General features: G+C 43.7%; 1 protein-coding gene across 1 annotated transcript in view; it reads left to right on the top strand.

Moving 5' to 3' along the window:
• Positions 1 to 6,881: 6,881 nt before the first annotated feature.
• LOC102862112 overlaps positions 6,882 to 19,710 on the top strand; it is a 69,412-nt gene continuing 56,583 nt past the window's right edge. Inside the window, exons 1-2 of the mRNA XM_006886098.1 lie at positions 6,882 to 6,890; positions 7,416 to 7,835. Of these exons, the coding sequence (XP_006886160.1) occupies positions 6,882 to 6,890; positions 7,416 to 7,835 (429 nt within the window). The remainder of the gene's footprint in view (positions 6,891 to 7,415; positions 7,836 to 19,710) is intronic.

Below are 19,710 nucleotides of genomic sequence, written 5' to 3'. Positions count from 1 at the left end.
GCATTTGACTGTGTGGATCATAACAAACTGTGGCTGACTCTGAGAAGAACATTTAATTGTGCTAATGCGAAACCTGTACTTGGATCAAGAGGCAGTAGTCAGAACAGAGCAGGGCAACACTGCATGGTTCAAAATTGGGAAGGGTGTACGCCAGGGATGCATCCTGTCTCCATACCTTTTCAACATGTATGCAGAGCAGATTATCCGAGAAGCTGCGCTCTATGAGGAGAATTGTGGCATCAGGATTGGTGGAAGATCTGTTAACAATCTGCGTTATGCAGATGACACAACCCTGCTTGCTAAAACTGAGGAGGACCTCATGCACTTGCTGCGAAGGGTTAAGGACTGCAGCCTTCAGTATGGACTAAGGCTCAATGTCAAGAAGACAAAGATTCTCGCCATTGGACCAATTGGCAGCGTCAGGATGGATGACGAAGAGATTGAGAGTGTTCACAGCTTCAATTTGCTTGGCTCCACAGTCAACACTCTTGGTACCAGCAGTCAGGAAATCAAAAAGTGTATCGCGATGGGAAAGTCTGCTGTTAGGGACCTCTCAAAGGTACTCAGGAGCAACAGTGTCTCTATGGAGACTAAGGTGCGCCTGATACAGGCCATGGTCTTTGCAATCGCTTGTTATGCATCAGAGAGTTGGACAATGACTAGGGAGGACAGAAGGAGAGTGGATGCTTTTGAGCTGTGGTGCTGGAGAAGGGTACTGAATGTACCATGGACTGCCAGGAAAACAAACAGATTCATCTTGGAGAGGATTAAACCAAGCTACTCCTTGGAGGCAAGGATTCTGGGGCTTCGTCTGACATACTTTGGACATGTTGCCAGGATGGACGGGTTCTTGGAGAGGGACATCATGCTTGGGAGGGTGGAGGGACAGCGTAGGAGGGGAAGACCCTCTATGAGATGGACTGATTCAGTGACTGGGGTAATCGGGATGGGTGTGTCAGAGGCGGTGCGGTTGGCGCAGGATAGAGCAGGGTTTAGGGCTGTTGTGCATAGGGTCGCTATGAGTCGGAAACGACTCGACGGCACATAACAACAACAACAACATCATTGTTTACTTCTCAAAGAGTGTAGATTGTCTTCACACTACTTCCCTCACCATGGACAGTGGACAAGAGTGATTGGTACATAATTTAGACTTTAATTCTCTATTGTCTTTGGTGTTAGCTATACACTGGAAGAAATGGGAAGGAGTGGTTCTAAGATTTATGTTGAATGAAAGTTGACTAAAGTCATGTTAGGTACCCTAGGGGTCCACTCTAATGGTAGAGAGCCTACGTGTGTCAGAGCACAGTTCTGCTCTGCTCCATAGGGCTTTTAGCAGCTTATTTTTCAGAAGTTGCCAGACCCTTCTTCCAAGGCATCTCTGGGTGAACCTGAAATTCCAGTGTTTTCAACTGCATTAAACGTTTGCATATTCCAGGAACTGCGTGAGCACACTGAAAATAGGCCCAGACATGAAGTACGCATGTTTGTGCAGAAAAATTCCACCTTAATAACCCCATGCATTTCTATCATTTACATAAAAAGGGAACTGGGGGGAAAGCCTTTAGCAGGAAGCTACCCCTCAATATGTCAAAAAACACCACAGTGAATGAGGCAATTTCATGAAATGTTTTACTTTAGGGAGATGGTTTGAGCATTAAGATATTGCAGCCCCTGCCTCAGGCACGGGTTAGCTTCCCGACAGATATGATTTACTATAATGTAGTATCTGTCACAGTATGACTTGATTTGCCCCCAGGAAAGTGACTGAATCATCACATCACACTCTCCAAGTTAGAATTGCTCATGTTTCTTGGTTCTGACCCAAGCCAATGAAGCCTTCTTTCCAACAATGTCACCATGTGCACTTGAGGTTCACCCAGCCCTTTCTCATGAATCCCCACTCTGGGCTTGTCAGGGGGCAAACGAAGCCTTCATTTCAGTCACTCTTTAGGTTCTAGTCTCAAAGCACGTCCCTCTTGTCGCCTCATTTTTCTTCCCTTCGGACTATAGGGACACAGACCTACCCGAAACCTTATCAGATGGCCTTTTGCCTTTTTTTCAGTCCTGCAAAATAACTTGCCTTGCTCCCTGGTAGCATCTGTGCATTAAATCAAAGGGGGGAAAGTGTATCTTTCTCATTTTTGCCATGGAGGCTCCAAGGACCAGTGTTGTTTGCCAAATCTCCCTTATCCCACATGACCCAGCGTTTTTAAATTGTAAACCCAGCTTTTGGCTATCAACTTTTCCTCAGATCTCACTTCCCCTGACCCTTTACCAGTGATTCAAAGTTGCTCGCTCTGTTCACCATTCTATGTCAAGTTTGGGAGCAGAATGGGGCAGATCACAGCAGCAGAGAAGGAGGGATCCCCATTATATTTGGAGGCTAAGGTTCAAATAAACAAGGCAGACAGCAACTTTCCAACCAAGGGAAAGTTCCTGACATTTGAACTTCTTACAACTTACAAAAGGATTATGTCTTAAGAGTTTGCGTGGCACAAATTGTTTTTACGCAACTACTAACCTAAAGGTTGGTGGTTCAAACCTATCCAACCCAATGGTACTAAGGAAGAACCAACCAAAAAGTCTACAGCTGCTGAGGCAATTCCAGTTGATGACAACCAACCTTTGGGTCTCTGAGGCTTTAGATCTTGGTGAGAGGAGACAGAAATGTCAGAACAGAACAGGTCCTATGGAACAGCAGGCAAGTTTGAGCTGCTGGCCTTTATTAAATTAAAAAAAAGAATTCTACTAGTTTATTTACAAAACTTGAATACATTGTTTTCAAGAACAAATTATTTCAATTTCTCTCACCCTGTCATCAAATTGCACAACCCCATGATTCATCTCCCCCTCCCCTTGCACATCCTCAACCCTCTGCTTCCAGCCTCTCCCACCCCTCCTGGCTACTTATACTCATTCTACAATAATGGTTTTATACAGTATTTATCCTTGTGGGACTTAGTTAGTTCACTCAGCATAATGCTCTCCAGTCCCTCCCAAGTTAGGTAATAATTTAAAAAAATCATTGCTCCTGTGTGTTTCATAGTGTGAATGTACCATAATTCCTCAATCCATTTGTTTGTGGTTGGACATCTGGGTTGTCCATTGAACTGCTGGCCTTTTGATTAGCAGTCCAGCAATTAACCTACCATACCATCGAGGCCTAGCAATCTATCCTGTAAAGGTTTCAACCCAGAAAACCCTAGGGATCGTTCTACTCTATAACTCTTGGGGTCTCCTTGAGATGAAATTGACGGATGGTAATGGTTTGGGTTTGGTTTTTTGAGGCAGTAATTCTACTTTATAACCATTGCAGGAGATAAAAGAAGAGGGAGACACACACCCAGGATGTAAAGTTATGTCCCTTATGGACATCTTTGTTTTCTTCTTGTTTTTTCTTTGGGCCACACTGAGGATAGGGGGTGTACGTGGAGGGAGTGTCTCTTTTTCCTGAGTTCAAATATCATTCTTTAGTGACACCTCCTCATCCATCAACTATCCCCGTCCCGGGTGTCTTGGGCTCGGTTCTCTAGAGAAGCAAAACAAATGAAACTCATAGAAATATGAAGAGAAATTTATTTCCAAGAAATAGGCTCATACTTGTAAAGGAGGGCAAGTTTCAAGTTAGTGAGAGACTGAGAAGAAAGGCTTCTCCCAACTCACATAGCTGTAGATGATGAGAAATACGCTGGAATACAGTGGATCTGTGCCTTCAAAGGCTGACAAATCCAATATCAGCAGGTTTGATCTAAAGCATTAGAGATCATGAGCCAGATGCAGGATCCTGGTCAAGTGAAAAACTAGCAAGCTTTGTCAAACATTTATATTTGTATTTTATATAAGCCACACCCTGATAAAGCTTCCTTTCATTGGCTACTTGTAACAGATCTTGTCTTGCAGGTGGTAACATTATATAAGGTTTCACCAAAGAAATTATTCTATAATATTGTATATTATCAAGGGAATGATTACATCATAACTGCTAACACAGAGGCTCTTAGGCAGGTAGGTAGACATACAACCTTAAACACAACAGCCCAATAAAGCATTTCCTCCTCTGGAATCTTCTATTGTGCTTTCTTACTAAACATGACTTTATCTGAACATTGTATACACGTCTATCTGTTCTTCAATGGGAGGAAGCATCTCTGTGTTCCCAGCAGCATGCACCCATGCATGTATTAATTCAGTTGAATTCCTTATCAAATAAGTACAAGTATCCATGTATTGTGAAAGCTACCTAAATAAGTTATTAGTATTTGTACAGGAATGAGAGAAAGCCATGTTAGTAGAGAGGCTAATGTTTACCCTCTGAGAAGTAAACACCTACAGAAAGATTAAGATGCACAAGAAATTTGTATTGAGGGGAAACATCTGTAATAGATAAATGACAGGACTGGGCAGAAAAGATACCAGGTCTGAGCCCTGTGTGAAAATGGAGGCAAAAAGAGGGACCTCATAATCTCCAGATCTTTTGTCCACAAGGTCGTTATGAGTTGTACTTGACTTAACAGCACCTAACAACAACAACATACTTTCAGAAGCAGCACAGTTCCAAGTAAGATCCAGTTAAGCTGATCTCAGTCAAAGTACGGTTGTCAAAGGAGTCCTTTAGTAAGAATGGGCCTGTTTGAAGCTCAACATTAAGAAGACAAAGATTTTCACCACAGGGCCAATTGGCAGCACAATGATAGACCAAGAAGAGATTGAGGTTGTTAACAATTATAGCTTGCTCAGCTCCACAATAACACTCTTATCACCAGCAGTCAGGAAATCAAAAGACAATGGCACTGGGAAAATCTGCTGTCAGGGACCTCAACAGAGTGCTGAAAAGTAACGATGTCAGTCTAGAGACAAAGGTGCATCTAACCCAGGCCATGGTCTTCTCAATTACTTGTTATGTTTCAGAGAGCTGGACAATGACTAAGAATGACAGAAGAAGAATAGGTGCCTTCAAGTTGTGGTGATGGAGAAGAGTCTTGAACATATCATGGACTACCAAGAAAACAAATAGGTCTGTATTAGAGACGGTGAAACCAAATCTCTCCTTGGAGCCTAGAATTTTGAGGCTCCCTCTCACATACTTTGGGCACAAGGCCAGGAGAGATTGGACCTTGGAGAAGGACGTCATGCTCGGAAAGGTGGAGGAAGAGCGCAGGAGAGGGAGACCCCAGATGAGATGAATTGATACAGTAACTGGGGCAATGGGGATTGGTGTGTCGGAATTAGTGAGACTGACTCAGAACAGGGAAGGGTTCAGACACAGAGTCGCTATATGTCACAGGCAACTCAACAGCACATAACAACAAAAACATACTGTTTTTTTATGTAAGCCTCATGTTTAGAGTCAACAAGACCTAGGGGGGAGGGGGGAGCTTTTGTACTTAAAAGTCAGTTGTTATTATATTCTGGAGGAACAATCTTCTAAGTGGTACAAAACTCTTCTGTCAGTATGCTATACTGAGGTAACCTGGGGTTGCTGCGATGCTGAACCTTGTGCCACTGGGGTGTCAAATGCCGTAACAGTTACCTATAGCGAACAGTGTTTGGTGGAACTCCCAGATTAAGAAAAGTTTGGAAGCAGGAGTGGCATTCACTGCCTCGAGAACATGTCTCTGGAAACTCCACGAACTTTGATAAATGACGATAGTTATAAGAAGGCTTCATAGGGTCGCTAAGAGTCAAGTCGGCAATCAACAACAACGTCACAAATTTATCAATGGCTCAAAGAAGCCCGTGAAAAGCATGACCTCAGAGTGAGCATGGTGCAAACGTGGCAGAGGATTTAGAGCAGAGCATCTGGAGCTAGAGTCAATACTCTCCCTGCAACTCTGAGGATTTCAAGGCCTGAGGATTTCATTGTAGAAAAAGGAGGAGAGGAGTAGTCATCAGACTTTGTGGGGCACGTCTTACATGCCTGATCTCATGTTGTTTGCACCATAATGAGGTAACTTTTAATTTTATAGTTGACAAAATGAAGGTATTGAACTTTGTCTCTTGCTTCCAGAGCTCTCTTCACTAAGCTGTCCAGAACCCAGTCAGTATCCATCAATCACTCAACTATCTGATGCCAGGGACAAATAACAAACCAACCAGCCTTTGACTGAATTCAGATGCGTGGTGATCGGTAGGTGTCACAGTAGACCTGTACTCCACCGAATTTTTTCAATAGCTAATTTGTCAGAAGTAGCTCTCCAGAACTTTTCTTCCAATGTGTCCTTATATGGATTTGAACCTCCAAGCTTTGGCTCAGCAACTTAGGAATTCAGTCATTCAGAGAGTCTTTAGAAACAAAGGGTGTTGTAAGCCATCAATTTTATTCTGACCACAGCAACTCTATAAACTAGTTACCATTGAGACCGTTCCAATTCACAGTCCACATGGGGTAGTGGGTAGGGAGTTTTGAAGCTAAGCCAAAGGCCAGCTTCTCCGGCTGTTGGAATTCACTAGCAGCTCTATGGGGGGGGGGGCGGGGGGGGGGGGAGATAGTTGGTTTCCTTCCATTCCCATTTACAGACTAGGAAACCCATTGGATATTCAGCTAGGAGGGAACGTGTTGTTAAGAGCTCTCAGACAGAGAAACACAGGGTTTCCCAAGTTGGGCTTTTTATTGCCACAGGCTGTCACACTTTTCTCCCACAGAGAGGCTGATAGGTTCAAAGCACAACTCTTCCAGCTGAGCATTCAACCACCACCGTGTCCTCAGAGCCTCTCTGGACCCCGCCAGCCACACTCGCCCTGGCCCCACAGCAGCAGCCCAGCGCCTGTGCCCAGTTGTTGAGCAGTTTAGCCCGGGCCTGGGGTTAATCGTGCCCTTCTTTGTGTTGTCCACACATTCGGGGCTTTCCTCGGTAATGCGCCTTTTGAGGTCCACCGACATGGCCAGGGTGCGCTGCTGCCTGTGCTAACAGGATTTAGCTTTATGTGACAGGAAGACTAATCTCGGCCCTGAGCCATGTGCTGCTGGAGACGAGTATGGATGCTCTTTGTTAAGCTCCCGGGGTCTGGAAGGAAGCAGCTATGCTCTTGTTTAATTCCATATGAGAAGCTTTTTTATTTTTACAAATAGTCCTCTTGCTGTTAGGGAGTGAGTGAGCAACATAAATCATCATCATCTCTTTGGCAGCCAGGATTTCTTGGGCATGGTCCTCATTAAAGTCTTTAGTTGCAGGGTTCCTGGAGACCTTCCTTTGATACCTAAAAACATCAAACTGAAAAAGCCTTGGTGAGGAGGAGGAGGTGGGGGAGGAGGGAAAGGTCTTGGAGGAGGAGGGAGGGCGGCGAGAGGAACAGAGGCGGAAGCTCCGCGGGACTTGTGGAGAACAGGGAGACAAAATGAGAAGGGATTACTTTCTTCACTGCTACACGCACACATACACAAAGGAAAAGCAGTCTGTAAATAAAGCTTGCAGGCGCACGAGCAGCCCGAGGACGCAGAGTCCCCCGCTGCACGGAGGTTCGCGGGGTCCCGGGGTGGGGTGGGCACACGGGGCACCGGGCCTGGCGCAGGTCCAAGGGGGCGCCAGACGAGGCGCGGACTGACACAGCGAGGCGCCACGAGTATGAAAGGCGCCCGGCTGAGGCCGCCGGGCCGGAGGGGGGCGGCCGTTCTGCTGACACGCTGCCGCTATCAACGTCTATTCATCTCGAAATGGGCCCGGGGGGAAGGCGGGGGCCGATCTGGAGATGGCCCCCGGGCGCTGGGCTGGAGGCGGGCGCGGCTGGGAGGTGGCCCCTGGGCGCCCGTTCCCCTATGGTTGAATAGAAGCCCCTCTGGCCCCCACAAAAGAGAGCTCCGCCGGCCGGCGGGCGGGAAGGGTGGCTTCTCCGAGGTGATTCATGAAAAAAAAGGAAAAGTTCTCTGAAGCCTTTCCTTCCCCAGACCTCTGCCCAGCAGGCTGTGGCCATCAATGAACTAACCTTTTCCTAAGGCCCGGTCTCCCCGCTGGGCGGGAATCCAATCCCCGGGCAAAGGTCACTGGGAATACCATTGGGCTGCCGGTGGTGGCTGTTCATTCACAAAATGAGCTCCTTTGTGATAAAAGCGAGGGAGCCCAGACCGGGTTTGTGTGCATTCCAGGCGGCTGGAGGAGCGCTGCCAACAGCTCGGTCAGTGGGAACCCGGCAGCACATGCATCTCACTTTACACGATTGATGTGGCCCTGCAGAACCATGTACATCGAATTCCTATAAATCAAATCGCATTTGAAATGCTCCAGGGTAGCTGGCCATTTAAAGGAACCCTGGGGTGAATCTTTTTTGGAACGTTTAAAAAAAAAATCACTGCTGAATTGATCTATTTTGTCATGAAGTCACAAGCATTTCTCGAGTACTTAGAAGGTGCCAGAGGAGTGATAGGTTCTTAAACCCTGGTGTCCCTAAACCTGAGACACGGGGTTGTTTGCTTCTTAAATGAAGGTCAACTGAACTCAGGAGGACAGACTCCAGCCGGAGCCACATCTTTGTGTCTGTACGTCAGGCCAGCCAAGAGTAGATCAGCCTCTAGGCAGGTAGTCAGGCAAAGTGCCCCATTCACAAGACAAGCAGAGTTGAGCTCATTTTAAGGCCTGAGGCAGGACGTTATGGCTAGGGCTTCCTATCAGAGGATACCTGAACAGGGTTTCCAAATCATTATCCACCTGCAATAACAATAATAATAGTCCTCTTTTTAAGTTTCTTCCCTAGGAGGCCTGGTGGAGCAATGGTTAAGCACTAGACTGCTTTCCCAAGAGGTCCAGTAGTTCAAACCCATCAACAGTCCTTTTCCTAAAGACTCCAATCTTGGAAAGCATATGGGGTGTTTTCACTTTGCGTTTGAATTAGACATGATTGCTGCAAGTTTTGCTTTGGTTTGTAGTTCTTTCTGGAGTCCCCAAGTAGTGCAAACGGCTAATCCTAAGCAATGGCCTTGAGCAAGGTGGAGATTGTGAAGTTGGTGCAGGATAGGGCAAGCTCTCTGTTAGTCAACTTGACAGCACTCAACGATGACAGCCAAAAATTGTAGCTCCAAGTCCAACCAAAAGCACTTTGCAAGAAATGACCTGTTGACCTACCTCTGAAAAGTCAGTCATTGAAGACCCTGTCTGCTCTGATACACATGGGGTCATCATATGTCAAAGTCACCTCAACTGAACTCTACAACTTTTAATTCTTCTTTCTGGGCAAACTTAGTGTCAAGTTTATTCCTGCTGGGCTTTTAGATATTGATTTGCATATGACTTGAATAAAATAATCTCGCTACAGGATATGTAGCCGCTAACATTGGGAAGGGCACTCTGGTGGCATTGTCCGCAGGGAGTTGCACTGCTAACCCAAAGTCCTCGGTTCTCTGGTGATTTGAACCCATCAGCAACGACAGGAGAAAAAGACAGGCAATCTCTCCTGTACAATATTATTGTTGCTGTTAGATGCCGTCACATTGCGTGTGACTCCTAGCCACCCTGTGAACAAAAAATCTGAACCCTGTTCTACTCTGTGTCAATCTCACAACCTCTGACTTACTTGAGCACATTGCTACATTCACTGTGTCAGTCCAACTTTTGAGGGCCTTTTCCTTTGCTGTCCCTGCACTTTTCCAAGCATGATATCCTTCTCCAAGGTATACCCTCTCCTAGCAACATTCCCAAAGTGTGTGAGATGAAGCTTCACCATCTCTGCCCCAAGAAGCACTATGACTGCACTTTCTCCCAGACATGTCTGTTCTTTTGGCAGTACATGGTATATTCAGTATTCTTCTCCAACACCACAGCTCAAAGGCATCAATTCTTCCTCTGTCATCCTCATTCATTGTCCAACTCTCAGATGTATAACAAGTGATTGAAAAGATCATGGCCTGAATCAGGCACACCTTAGGCCTCCAACTGACAACATAACCTGTGCAAAATACAGCCTAAGAAACCTACTAGAGGTCAGCAATGAATCAGTTCCAATTCAACGACAGTGAGTTGGAATTTTTCAGTTTTTTTGAACAGTAAGGAAAATAAAAACATTTTCAAAAGACACCTTAAAGTAATTGAGAAAAAACTTGCATGGATACAGATTTCACCTGTAGGTTAAGAGCACACGTTCAGGCATTACAGACTGCCTGCATTGGAATTCCAGATCCATCATGCTTTATATGATCTGGGGCAAGTTCTTTTTCAGCTTTATGTCTTGGGGCAAGCTCTTTTTCAGCTTTATGTCTTGGAGTACACACCTATAAAGTAAGGATTAATAATAGAACTTACATCATAGGATATTTGTAAGGATTAAACAAAAGCAATTTTATGACTAAAGGCTTGGAAGAGTCCCTAGCTTTTAGAATAAATGCTTAATAAATATTAGTTTATATGACACTTTTTGCTCATTTTAAAATAAAAACTCTAGCCATTCACTACATTGTTTAAGAGGGTCCATTGTCTGGCTGATTGTCAGTTGGATGAGACATCATAAAGAAGAGACAATGCACGTGCTGAAAAGTCTTACCCACTGTTTAAATTATGTGCCTTCAAAGGCAAGGAACTCTATTCAGTGAGCCAAGAATTATCTTTACAGACATTAGTCAGAGAAGCATCCTTGACCTTAAAGTGGAGAAAAGATTTTGTATCAAGCCCATTGGGTCCCAAATCTTCATTTTATAACGGAGAAACACAAAATGCTCAGATGAGGTGAGACATTTGGCCAGTATATACATCTTCTTGGTAAGAAAACCAAGACTCAAATAAATATGAGTCTGATCTTCTCATGCAAGATTCTTCCTGGCAGTAGAGATATTTTCTCCTCAGCTGCTTCATCATGTCGAGATGATAACCACCTTTCTTTGAGTAAACTTGTAGACTGCAAACTATTAATAATCACTAGGGAGAACCTGCCACCAGGGGGAGTAATAACATACTCCTTCAAATAGAAGGGACAGCTAGGTAGGCAGCAGGGTAGTGATTAAGTTCTTGTATTCAAGGTTAAATGTTTGTCCCAACAATTTAAGAAGAACGATAACATGACCATGCCTTCATTTGAGAAAGACTGTGAAGAATGCAGTGAAAGGTTTGGTTGTCCCTAATTCTGATTCTGTGGCACATTTTTCAAGCCTGAAGTAAACTTATTGCTGAACAAACACAGATAGCTCTCATCACACCTGGGGTGTTCAGAATACAAATAAGAATGGTTCCGTGGGACTTACCTGCCAGAGCACACCTGTCTTACTCGTGTCAACTATTCCAATGTGGGGTTATTACTACTCATCTTGAGCCTCTTACCATGAGCAGGGAAAATTTAGTGGCAATAAATCCACGTTGGCTGAGCAATTGCAGATCTAGCATGAACAGAAAGAATTCTTTTCACCTATGGTAAATCTGAAAGCTGCACATGCTCCCCAGATGCCGCCTCCTTAAATGGTCTTTATTAAAGTGGAATGCACTGAGATAATGTCTCTTGAAACCTCTCGCGCTCTTAGGGAATTCCCAGAGATCTTCCCTTGCATCTGAGCAGAAATCACACGGCCTGGGAGGACTCTCCCTTTCTCTCCAAGTCTTCTAAAACACATCTTCCCCAGTTCTGAAATGGCACTTGAACTCCTTTATAACCAGTGATAATGCCATCGCTACCCTGTGGCTTTCCAAACCCCTGCCCCACCCCCACCCCAGCCACCATTTTTTCCTGGTGTATGCCTCATCCTAATGTCTTGCCACCCAATGGAGTTGTGAGATCTGTTAGAAGAAAATCTCCAGTCATATTTAACCAAGCATGAGAGTTAAAGCCACAGTATTCAAGGTTCACTCTGACATGAGCAGTAAACATAAAGCTGCCTCAAATCAAAATAGGGAAGAAAAAAAAGGACAACTTGGTTCAAAAGTGAGATAAAATAGGAGTAAAGATGTCGCTGTTAAGAATTGCATAGGGCCATAATTGTAAAACAGGACTGACATTGGGGTTGAGGGAAGACAGAGAAGAAGGGGAGGCATGATGTATACTGCATTGCAACAGATGAGGGAGAGAACTGTTTAAAAAGGATATTTATTAGGTATTATTGTCATGACATGAGTCCAGAATGAAGGCTGCACAGTGGAGTGGACTTAGGGGGAGGGACTGCACAGTAATGAAAGAGTTTTTCTTTTACGCATCAAGAAGAAAGTGAATTGAGGTGGGAGAGGGTAGGCAGGGAGAAAAGTGCAACAATGAATGACTGGAAAGCCTAAGTTTCTGTAAACTTTCATTAAAATTAATTTTTTAGAAAAGAATGGACTGCTTAAAAAAAATCAAAGGTATAACTTTAAAAAGGCAGTTTGAAATGTCGCACAAAACAATCAAGAAAGCAATGAGGCCTCTCCCTCACAGGGGCCAGGGAAGTGTGACCAAAATAGCATGAGATGTTGTTGCTGATGTTGTTCCATCGAGCCATCTGTGACTCATAGCAACCCTGTGTATAACAGCTCTGAACTCTGCCCTATCCTGAGCCAGTTTCATTCATTGTCTCCAACACTACCCCTGTTATCCTAGTTACTGTGTCAATCCATCTCATCCAGGGTCTTCTCCTGTGCTGTCCCTCCATCTTTCCAAGCATGATGTTCTTCTCTAAGGATTGGTCCCTCCTGGCAACATTTCCAAAGTAAGCGAGATAGAGCTTCAAAATCCTTATTTCCAAGGATTTCACCTTGGTTGAAACTTGGTTTCACCCTCTCCAAGACAGACCTGTTTGTTTTCTTGGTTGTTCACAGTAAGCATACTCTTCTCCAAAACTCTTCTCCAGCACCACAACTCAAAGGCATCGATTTTTCTTCTGTCATCCATAATCACTATCCAGCTCTCTGATGCACAGCAAGTAACTGCAAAGACCAAGGACTGAATCAGGCACACTTTAGTCTCTAAACTGACATCCTTGCTCTTCGGCACTCTGGAAAGGTCCCTGACAGATTTTTTTTATTATTTTTTATTAAATTTTATTAATTTTCATGAACATTTACAGAGATTTTGGGTTTCCATTCATTCATTGTTGTACTATTTTCTCTACCCTCCCCCCCCAGTTCGTTCCTCTTCCCCCCTCCTTGAAAGTCTGTTTTAATTGTCCCATTGCCACAGTGCTTGGACAGAAGATTTTCCTATTGCAAGTTATCTTGTGACTTCTTGACTGTTGATGCCAAGAGTATTGGTTGCAGAACCAAGCAAGCTGAAATTGTGAACAATCTCAATCTACTCTCCATCTATCATGGTGCTGCCAATTAGCCCAGTAGTGGGAATCTTTGTTTTCTTGGTGTTGAGCTTCAGTCCATATTAAAGACGGCAGTCTTCCATTTTCTGCAGCAAACGTTTCAGCTCCTCCTTAGTTTCAGCAAGCAAGATGTGTCATTTGTATAATGCAGGTTACTGAGTCTTCCTCCAATCCTAAAGCCACATTCCTCCTCATAAAGTCCTGCCTCTAGAACGGTCTGGTTTTGCATTCCAGTTGAAAAGATATGAAGACAGGATGCATGTCTGTTGCACTCCTTTCCTGATTTTGAACCATGCAGTCTTTCTTTGTTCTGTTCTGACAACTGCTTCCTGGTCCAAGTATAAGTTTTACATGTGAAACAAAGTAAAATTCTATTATCCGAATCTACAAACAATCCATGTTAATGCTTGAACAGAGAGAACATATAAAGGGACACAATGTGTCAAGAAGATACTGTCTGACAGTGAAACATAAGGTCATGAAATTATTTTGATGAGAATGGAAATTAGAGGTCAAACTGCAGAAGGATCCTAATCCCAACCTCATGGCTAGCAGGAAATAAGTGGGCAAAACTTGCCAGAGGGACTCTAACTTCCTGTAGAACCTTGGGTATCTATGGATTGAATTAAAAACTCTAAAACCACAAAGGAAAACTTTATAAGTTGAATTGACACAATAGCTGCTTCAGTGAACTCAAGTGTACTAATGCTCATGAAGATGACACAAGACCAGGCAACATTTGTTCTATTACACAGAAGGTCACCAGTCAGATACCTACTGATGACAAATAACAACAGCAAAGGCCACGGAAAATCAGAGACCCACACTGTGAGCCATACATACCATAGCTCTCATGCCTTTACTCTTGTCTCCACCTTCACCTCTGGAAAATGCAGAAGCCTATGAGCTCAGGGGATCAATGCCACCTGCAACATAATGGAGACTCACCTAAGAGGACCAGATGGCAAGGCTCTCAGTCATAAGCAAAGTGCAAACGTTGTCATCAAATGGGATGGACTCAATGCAGGGAAGAAATGTAAATAGCATTGGATTGCAAGATGTGTAAGCCAATGGTAGTGCCTTTCTTATCTTAATTGTTGCTGTGGGCCTGGCTTTCAGTTCATGTTTTATAAAAAGCTGCTGCTTGTGCTACAGTGAATACTGTATAGCATCTCAGAGATGGCCCTTCTTGCATTAGAATCTATATTTGCTTATACTTGGAAAAGACCTTGACAAGCTTGCCACAAGGATTGGTGTCACCTAGTGTTGTAGCTCATGATGTCACTACCACTCTCACAACCTGTTGACTTCTCCTGTACCAGATAATAGTGGATCCGGCTTGTTGCTATTGTTGTTAAGTGACATTGAGTCAACTACAACTATAGAAACCCTCTGAACAACAGATCTGAACGCTGCCCTATCCTGTACCATACCCACCATCTCTGCCACACTCAAGCCCATTGCAACCATTACTGCATCAATCTATCTCATTGGAGGTCACCCTCTCTTTCACACAGATGAATAGATCTGCAATAGTTCACTCCAGATGAGCCAGCCTAAATGCACTGCCATCCTTCAAAGCTGTGAGATAATAGATTCCTGTTCTTTAAAGCCTTCCACTTGTTACCTTTTATTGCTGTTGTTGTTGTTGTTGTTATTGCTGTGAAAATACGAGGTAACTAAGCTGTCAAAGGAAAGTGAATTTTTCAAGATAGATTTTAAAGAAACATAATGAAGTTTCCAGATTTTTAAATTTTCTGAGAACTTTAACTTATAAATAGGTAAAGCATCACAGTAAAGCATGGTGATTAATGGATTGATTGGATAAGGAAGAAAAACAAGACTTTTGTAAGACAGACTGGAGACAGACGTGGATGAATACACTACCATTTGTCTGGAGTTCATTAATAACCAGGAGACAGAGGATTTTGATAAGGGCCAAACAGGGTGCTGGTACCAGCAATCATAAAAAAGACAATCAAACATTTTCTTATGTGACTGTCCCAAATCCCTTGTATGGGAGTCACTATGCTTCGTAATCAATTCATTGGCAACTGGTTTCCTTTGATTTGTTTCCTTGCTGTTCTTACTTTAAATGTGCCTTGTGGTGGAGTAGGCTAAATACTAGACTACTAACAGATAACAAAAAGTTTGGCAAGTTGACTCCACCAACAGACTGCACCCTTTATGATATGCTCAAAACAGCTCAAACACATTGGCATCAAATTGGAAGCAATCATAGCTGACCTTCCAGCAGGAAGGCTATAAAACTCCCAGGAGACTGCTCATCTTTCTCTCATGGAGCCACTAAGGGACTCTAAATCACCAGAGGGGCCCAATCCTTGGGTTAGCAGAGCAACTCCATATGAACTATGCCATCAGAGCTCGCTTCAGTAAGATTTACAGCCTCAGAAACACAATGGGACATTCCATGAGTAGGAACTGACCCAACAGTAATAGACTCTTTTAGTTTGCTTTTGTAGTGCAGGCAATTTGCATTCAGCTATTAACTGAGCATGGGAGGTTTGAATGCAGCCACCAGGAAGAAAGATCTGGTGATTCCAGTCCTTGAAAATCCCAGGGAGTGCAGTTCTGTTCTGAGATGCATGAAGTCACCATGTTTCGGATTTGACTTGACAGCAAAGGATTTGGTTTAGTCTCTCTCTTTTACCAACAAGGAAACTAAGGCTCAAAGATTTCATTAGTTAGGAACGTGTCAAGTTTTCTTCAACCTTAGATCTGTCTAATGCCAAGGGCTTGAGTCCCATCGTCTCCACCATTCCATTTTTTCTGCACAGTATGGTAAAACCTACTACACCCTGAATTTCAGGAGGATTTTTGTTATAAAGCTAAACCTAGAGATCTAGATGTTCCCTTTTGACTGTTTCACCGATTTTCAAAGGTTCCTTGCCACTGTTTCCTGATTTGGCAATTATCACTCATTTCCACAGAGCCAAACTTCAGTTTAAATAGATATCTTCTTGAGTCATCATCACTACCCAAGGCAGCAAGTATTATCATTGTGCCCATTTTACAGATGAGGTTTTAAAAGGTTGTGTAAAATATCCAGGGGCCCAATGAGGGAAATGCATGCCTGATGAGGGTTTTGTCCTGTAGGGTTGGAGATGAGGGAGTTGTACAGAGAATGTCAGTCCATCGGTGCTGCACACACTCAGGTTAGATGTGAGTTTTGGCCCAGTTCAGACTCTTTTCCCCATGGATTCAACAGCCAGGTCACCAAAGGCCAAAGCCAATTTCATAAACACAGACTACCATGAAACAAATGCTCTCACTTTTGCTAAGTGTTACCCAGGGGGTTGCGTGTGTCTGGAGGACAAAGAAGTTTTGCGGAGAAGTCAAGTACAGAAATCGGTGCCTGAAATGTTTCTTCTGCTACAAGAATGACCAGGTGGGGCACTCAGCCAAGGTCAATCTGGAACTGGAAGACTGAGCTCAAGTTTGGAGGAGCCACAGCCAAGGTGGAAAGCCCCAGGCGCTGGGAGGCCAGGGTCCGGGCAGTGAGAGTAAAAGGCCAAATGTGGGAATGTTTATTGAAATGAACGTGCTGGAGGACCCAACCCTCACACCTCAGGGATTCAGGAACTGGCTGTCTGCGATTGAGAGCCAGACCAAATGAGTCCAGCCATTTCCACTTCATAAAGTTCTTGGTGCAAAAATGAATGGCAAACCCAGACGCGAGTGTGATTTCTAAAAGAAGCACATTGAAAGGATGGTTTTGCTTTTTCAAATTTCTATCCCGGTGGTCAGCAGGAGGGAACTATGGAGAAAAGTGCCTGATAGTTGCAAACATCTCTCTCACATTCCAGAAACCATTGGCCCCAACCACTGGCAGGGCACAGGAGTGCCATATCCTTTACCATTTCTCAGGAAAAAGTGCAGGCTAGCATCTGGCTAGGGAAATGGGGGAAATGACAGGGAAATTAAAGGGGCAATGTCACACATTCAGGTCCTGCTTGCTACTCCAATCCCAAGAAACGTGACCCCAGGCTCTCCCCTGAGTGATGGGACTTCAAGGCATACATTAAACAGGCAGCTCCGGAAGTGACACGTTGATTACAATATCTAATTGACTGTCACTACCCTCATGATAGCACAAATGTCACCATGGTTTTCTGGACTACTCTAAGCTTCAAATACCTCAAATCTCTTTTTCCTGTTGAATCAGTTTGCTTTTTTGGTGGTTTGGGTTTTTTTGTTTTGGTTTGTTTTTGTTGTGGTTTTTTTGTTTGTTTGTTTGTTTTTCACTAGTTTTGTTTCCTTACTTCCTGTCCACATCACATCTTACGTCTTTGCTGGTGTTTTTTCCCCCAAACTGAAGAATCTTCTGGCCTATATCACACATACATACGCGCGCGCGCGCGCGCGCACACACACACACACACACACACACACACACCTTTAGTGGCCTACTGGTAAGGAGCTACCGTGGCAAAACAAAGACATGGGATACAAATTTATCAGCTGCTCTGCAAGAGACAGATGGACAGTCTTCTCCCTTGTGATTGACAGCCTCTGAAAACCCACGAGAGGGTCAGTTGTGGGTTGGTTCCAATTTAACAGTACATAACAACAGCACATATATATAGTTGTTTTATATCTATATAGATATATAGTTGTTATGTATATAGTTGTGTGTGTGTGTGAGAGAGAGAGAGAGAGAGCGCGCGCGCGCGAGAGAGAGGAGTGGAAGGGAGAAAGAGGGAGGGAGATATCCACTTCCTCCAGAAACTCTATGAACTTTGATAAATGTTGATAGTTGTAGAGGGAATTCAGGCCTTTTGGTCATAGGGTCACTATGAGTTGTGCTCTACTTGAAAGCAATCTTAAGCATTGCAACTTGAGGCTTGAAATTGTTCTTTAGTTCCTTAAGTTTAAGAAATGTTGAGCGAGTTGGGCCCTTTTGATTTTCACCCTCCAGCTCTTTTCACATTTCATACTAATACTTTCCTTTGTCTTCCCAAGATGCCCTTTGAAATCTTCTCTTCAGCTCCTTAATTTCTTGATTTCTTCCCTTTGCTATGGCTTCTTGGCACTCTAGTGCAATATTCAGAGTCTCTTATGACATCCATTTAGGTCTTTTCTTCTTCTCCTTTGTAATGATCTTTTGTATTCTTTGTGGATGATATTCTTGATATCCTGCCATAGCTCATCTGGTCTTCATTCATTAGTATTCAAGGCCTCAAACCTGTCCCTATGGGCAGGATATTGAAAGATCCAGGAAGTTTTAAAAGAAGATAGAAGAAGTATACAGAGTCACAGTACCAAAAAGAATTGGCTGACACAAAGAATTTCAAGAAACAGCATATGATCAAGAGGCAAGGGCCATCATGCTTGGGAGGGTGGAGCTACGGCGCAGGAGAGGAAGATCCTTGATGAGATGGATTGATTCAGTCACTGGGGCAATGGAAGTAGGTGTGTCAGAGACAATTAGGGTGGTACAGAACAGAGCAGGGTCTATGCAAGCGACTTAGTGTCACATAACAACAACAACAACAATGCTGAACAAAAAAACAAAAACAAGAAGGTAGACTACATGAGGAAGAATGTGGCAGCAGGGTTGTAGGAAGACTCATTAACAACCTAAGTATTGCAGATGGCAGATCCTTGAAAGTGAAGCAGCACTTACTGTAGAAGATCAAAGACTGCAGCCTTTAGTATGGATTACATCTCAACATCAGGAAACCAAAAATCCTGACCACTGGAACAGTAGGCAGCATCACGGTACATGGAGAGACTGAAGGTGTTGATGATTTCTTTTTATCATTTAACTTGGATCCACGATCAACATCTATCATAACAGTAGTGAAGAAATCAAAGGAAGTTTGGGAAAATCTGCTGTCAAGTATCTCTCCAAGGGGTTAGAGTGCAGGAGGCAAGTTTAAAGACCAACGTGCACTAGATGCAAACCTTGATATTTTCAATTTCTTCCTATGCATCTGAAAAGTGTACAATGAATAAGAAAGTCAGAAGAAGAATTGATGCCTTTTGAATTATGGCATTGAAGAAGAGTATAGAAAACCCCATGGGTTGACAAAACTCCCCACAAACCAATCTATCGTAGAAGGGTGCAACCAGGTGCTTCTAAGAGGCAAGAATGGTGAAATGTTGTCTCACATTCTTTGGGCCTGTTGTCAGGAGGGGCCAGTCCTTGGAAAAAGACATCATGCTGGGAAAGGCACAGGGTCAGTAAAAGAGGAAGATTCTCATTGAGATGGACAGTTACAATAATGGACTTTAGCATGAAGGAAATTGTGAGATGATGCAGGATAAAGCAAGGTTCAGATCTGTTGTTTTAGACAGATGGCATCTAACAACAATAATGACACATGAAGTGTGTTGTACTGCTAACATATAAAGATCAGAAGTTCAAGTCTACCATTTGCAGTTAGGGAGCAAGAATCCCATTAAGATTTATAGCCTCAGAAATCCAGCAGTGGGAACCAAGTCAATGGAAATGGGTATCAGGGGTGCAGCTTAGAAGTTGACTGAAAACAAAAGTCCTC

This window comes from Elephantulus edwardii, unplaced genomic scaffold, assembly GCF_000299155.1.
Source record: "Elephantulus edwardii isolate Elephantulus edwardi_28Jun2011 unplaced genomic scaffold, EleEdw1.0 scaffold00047, whole genome shotgun sequence".
Taxonomy (NCBI): domain Eukaryota; kingdom Metazoa; phylum Chordata; class Mammalia; order Macroscelidea; family Macroscelididae; genus Elephantulus; species Elephantulus edwardii.
The sequence above is the reverse complement of the archived record's forward strand: the minus strand, read 5'-3'. Positions and strand labels throughout refer to the sequence as shown.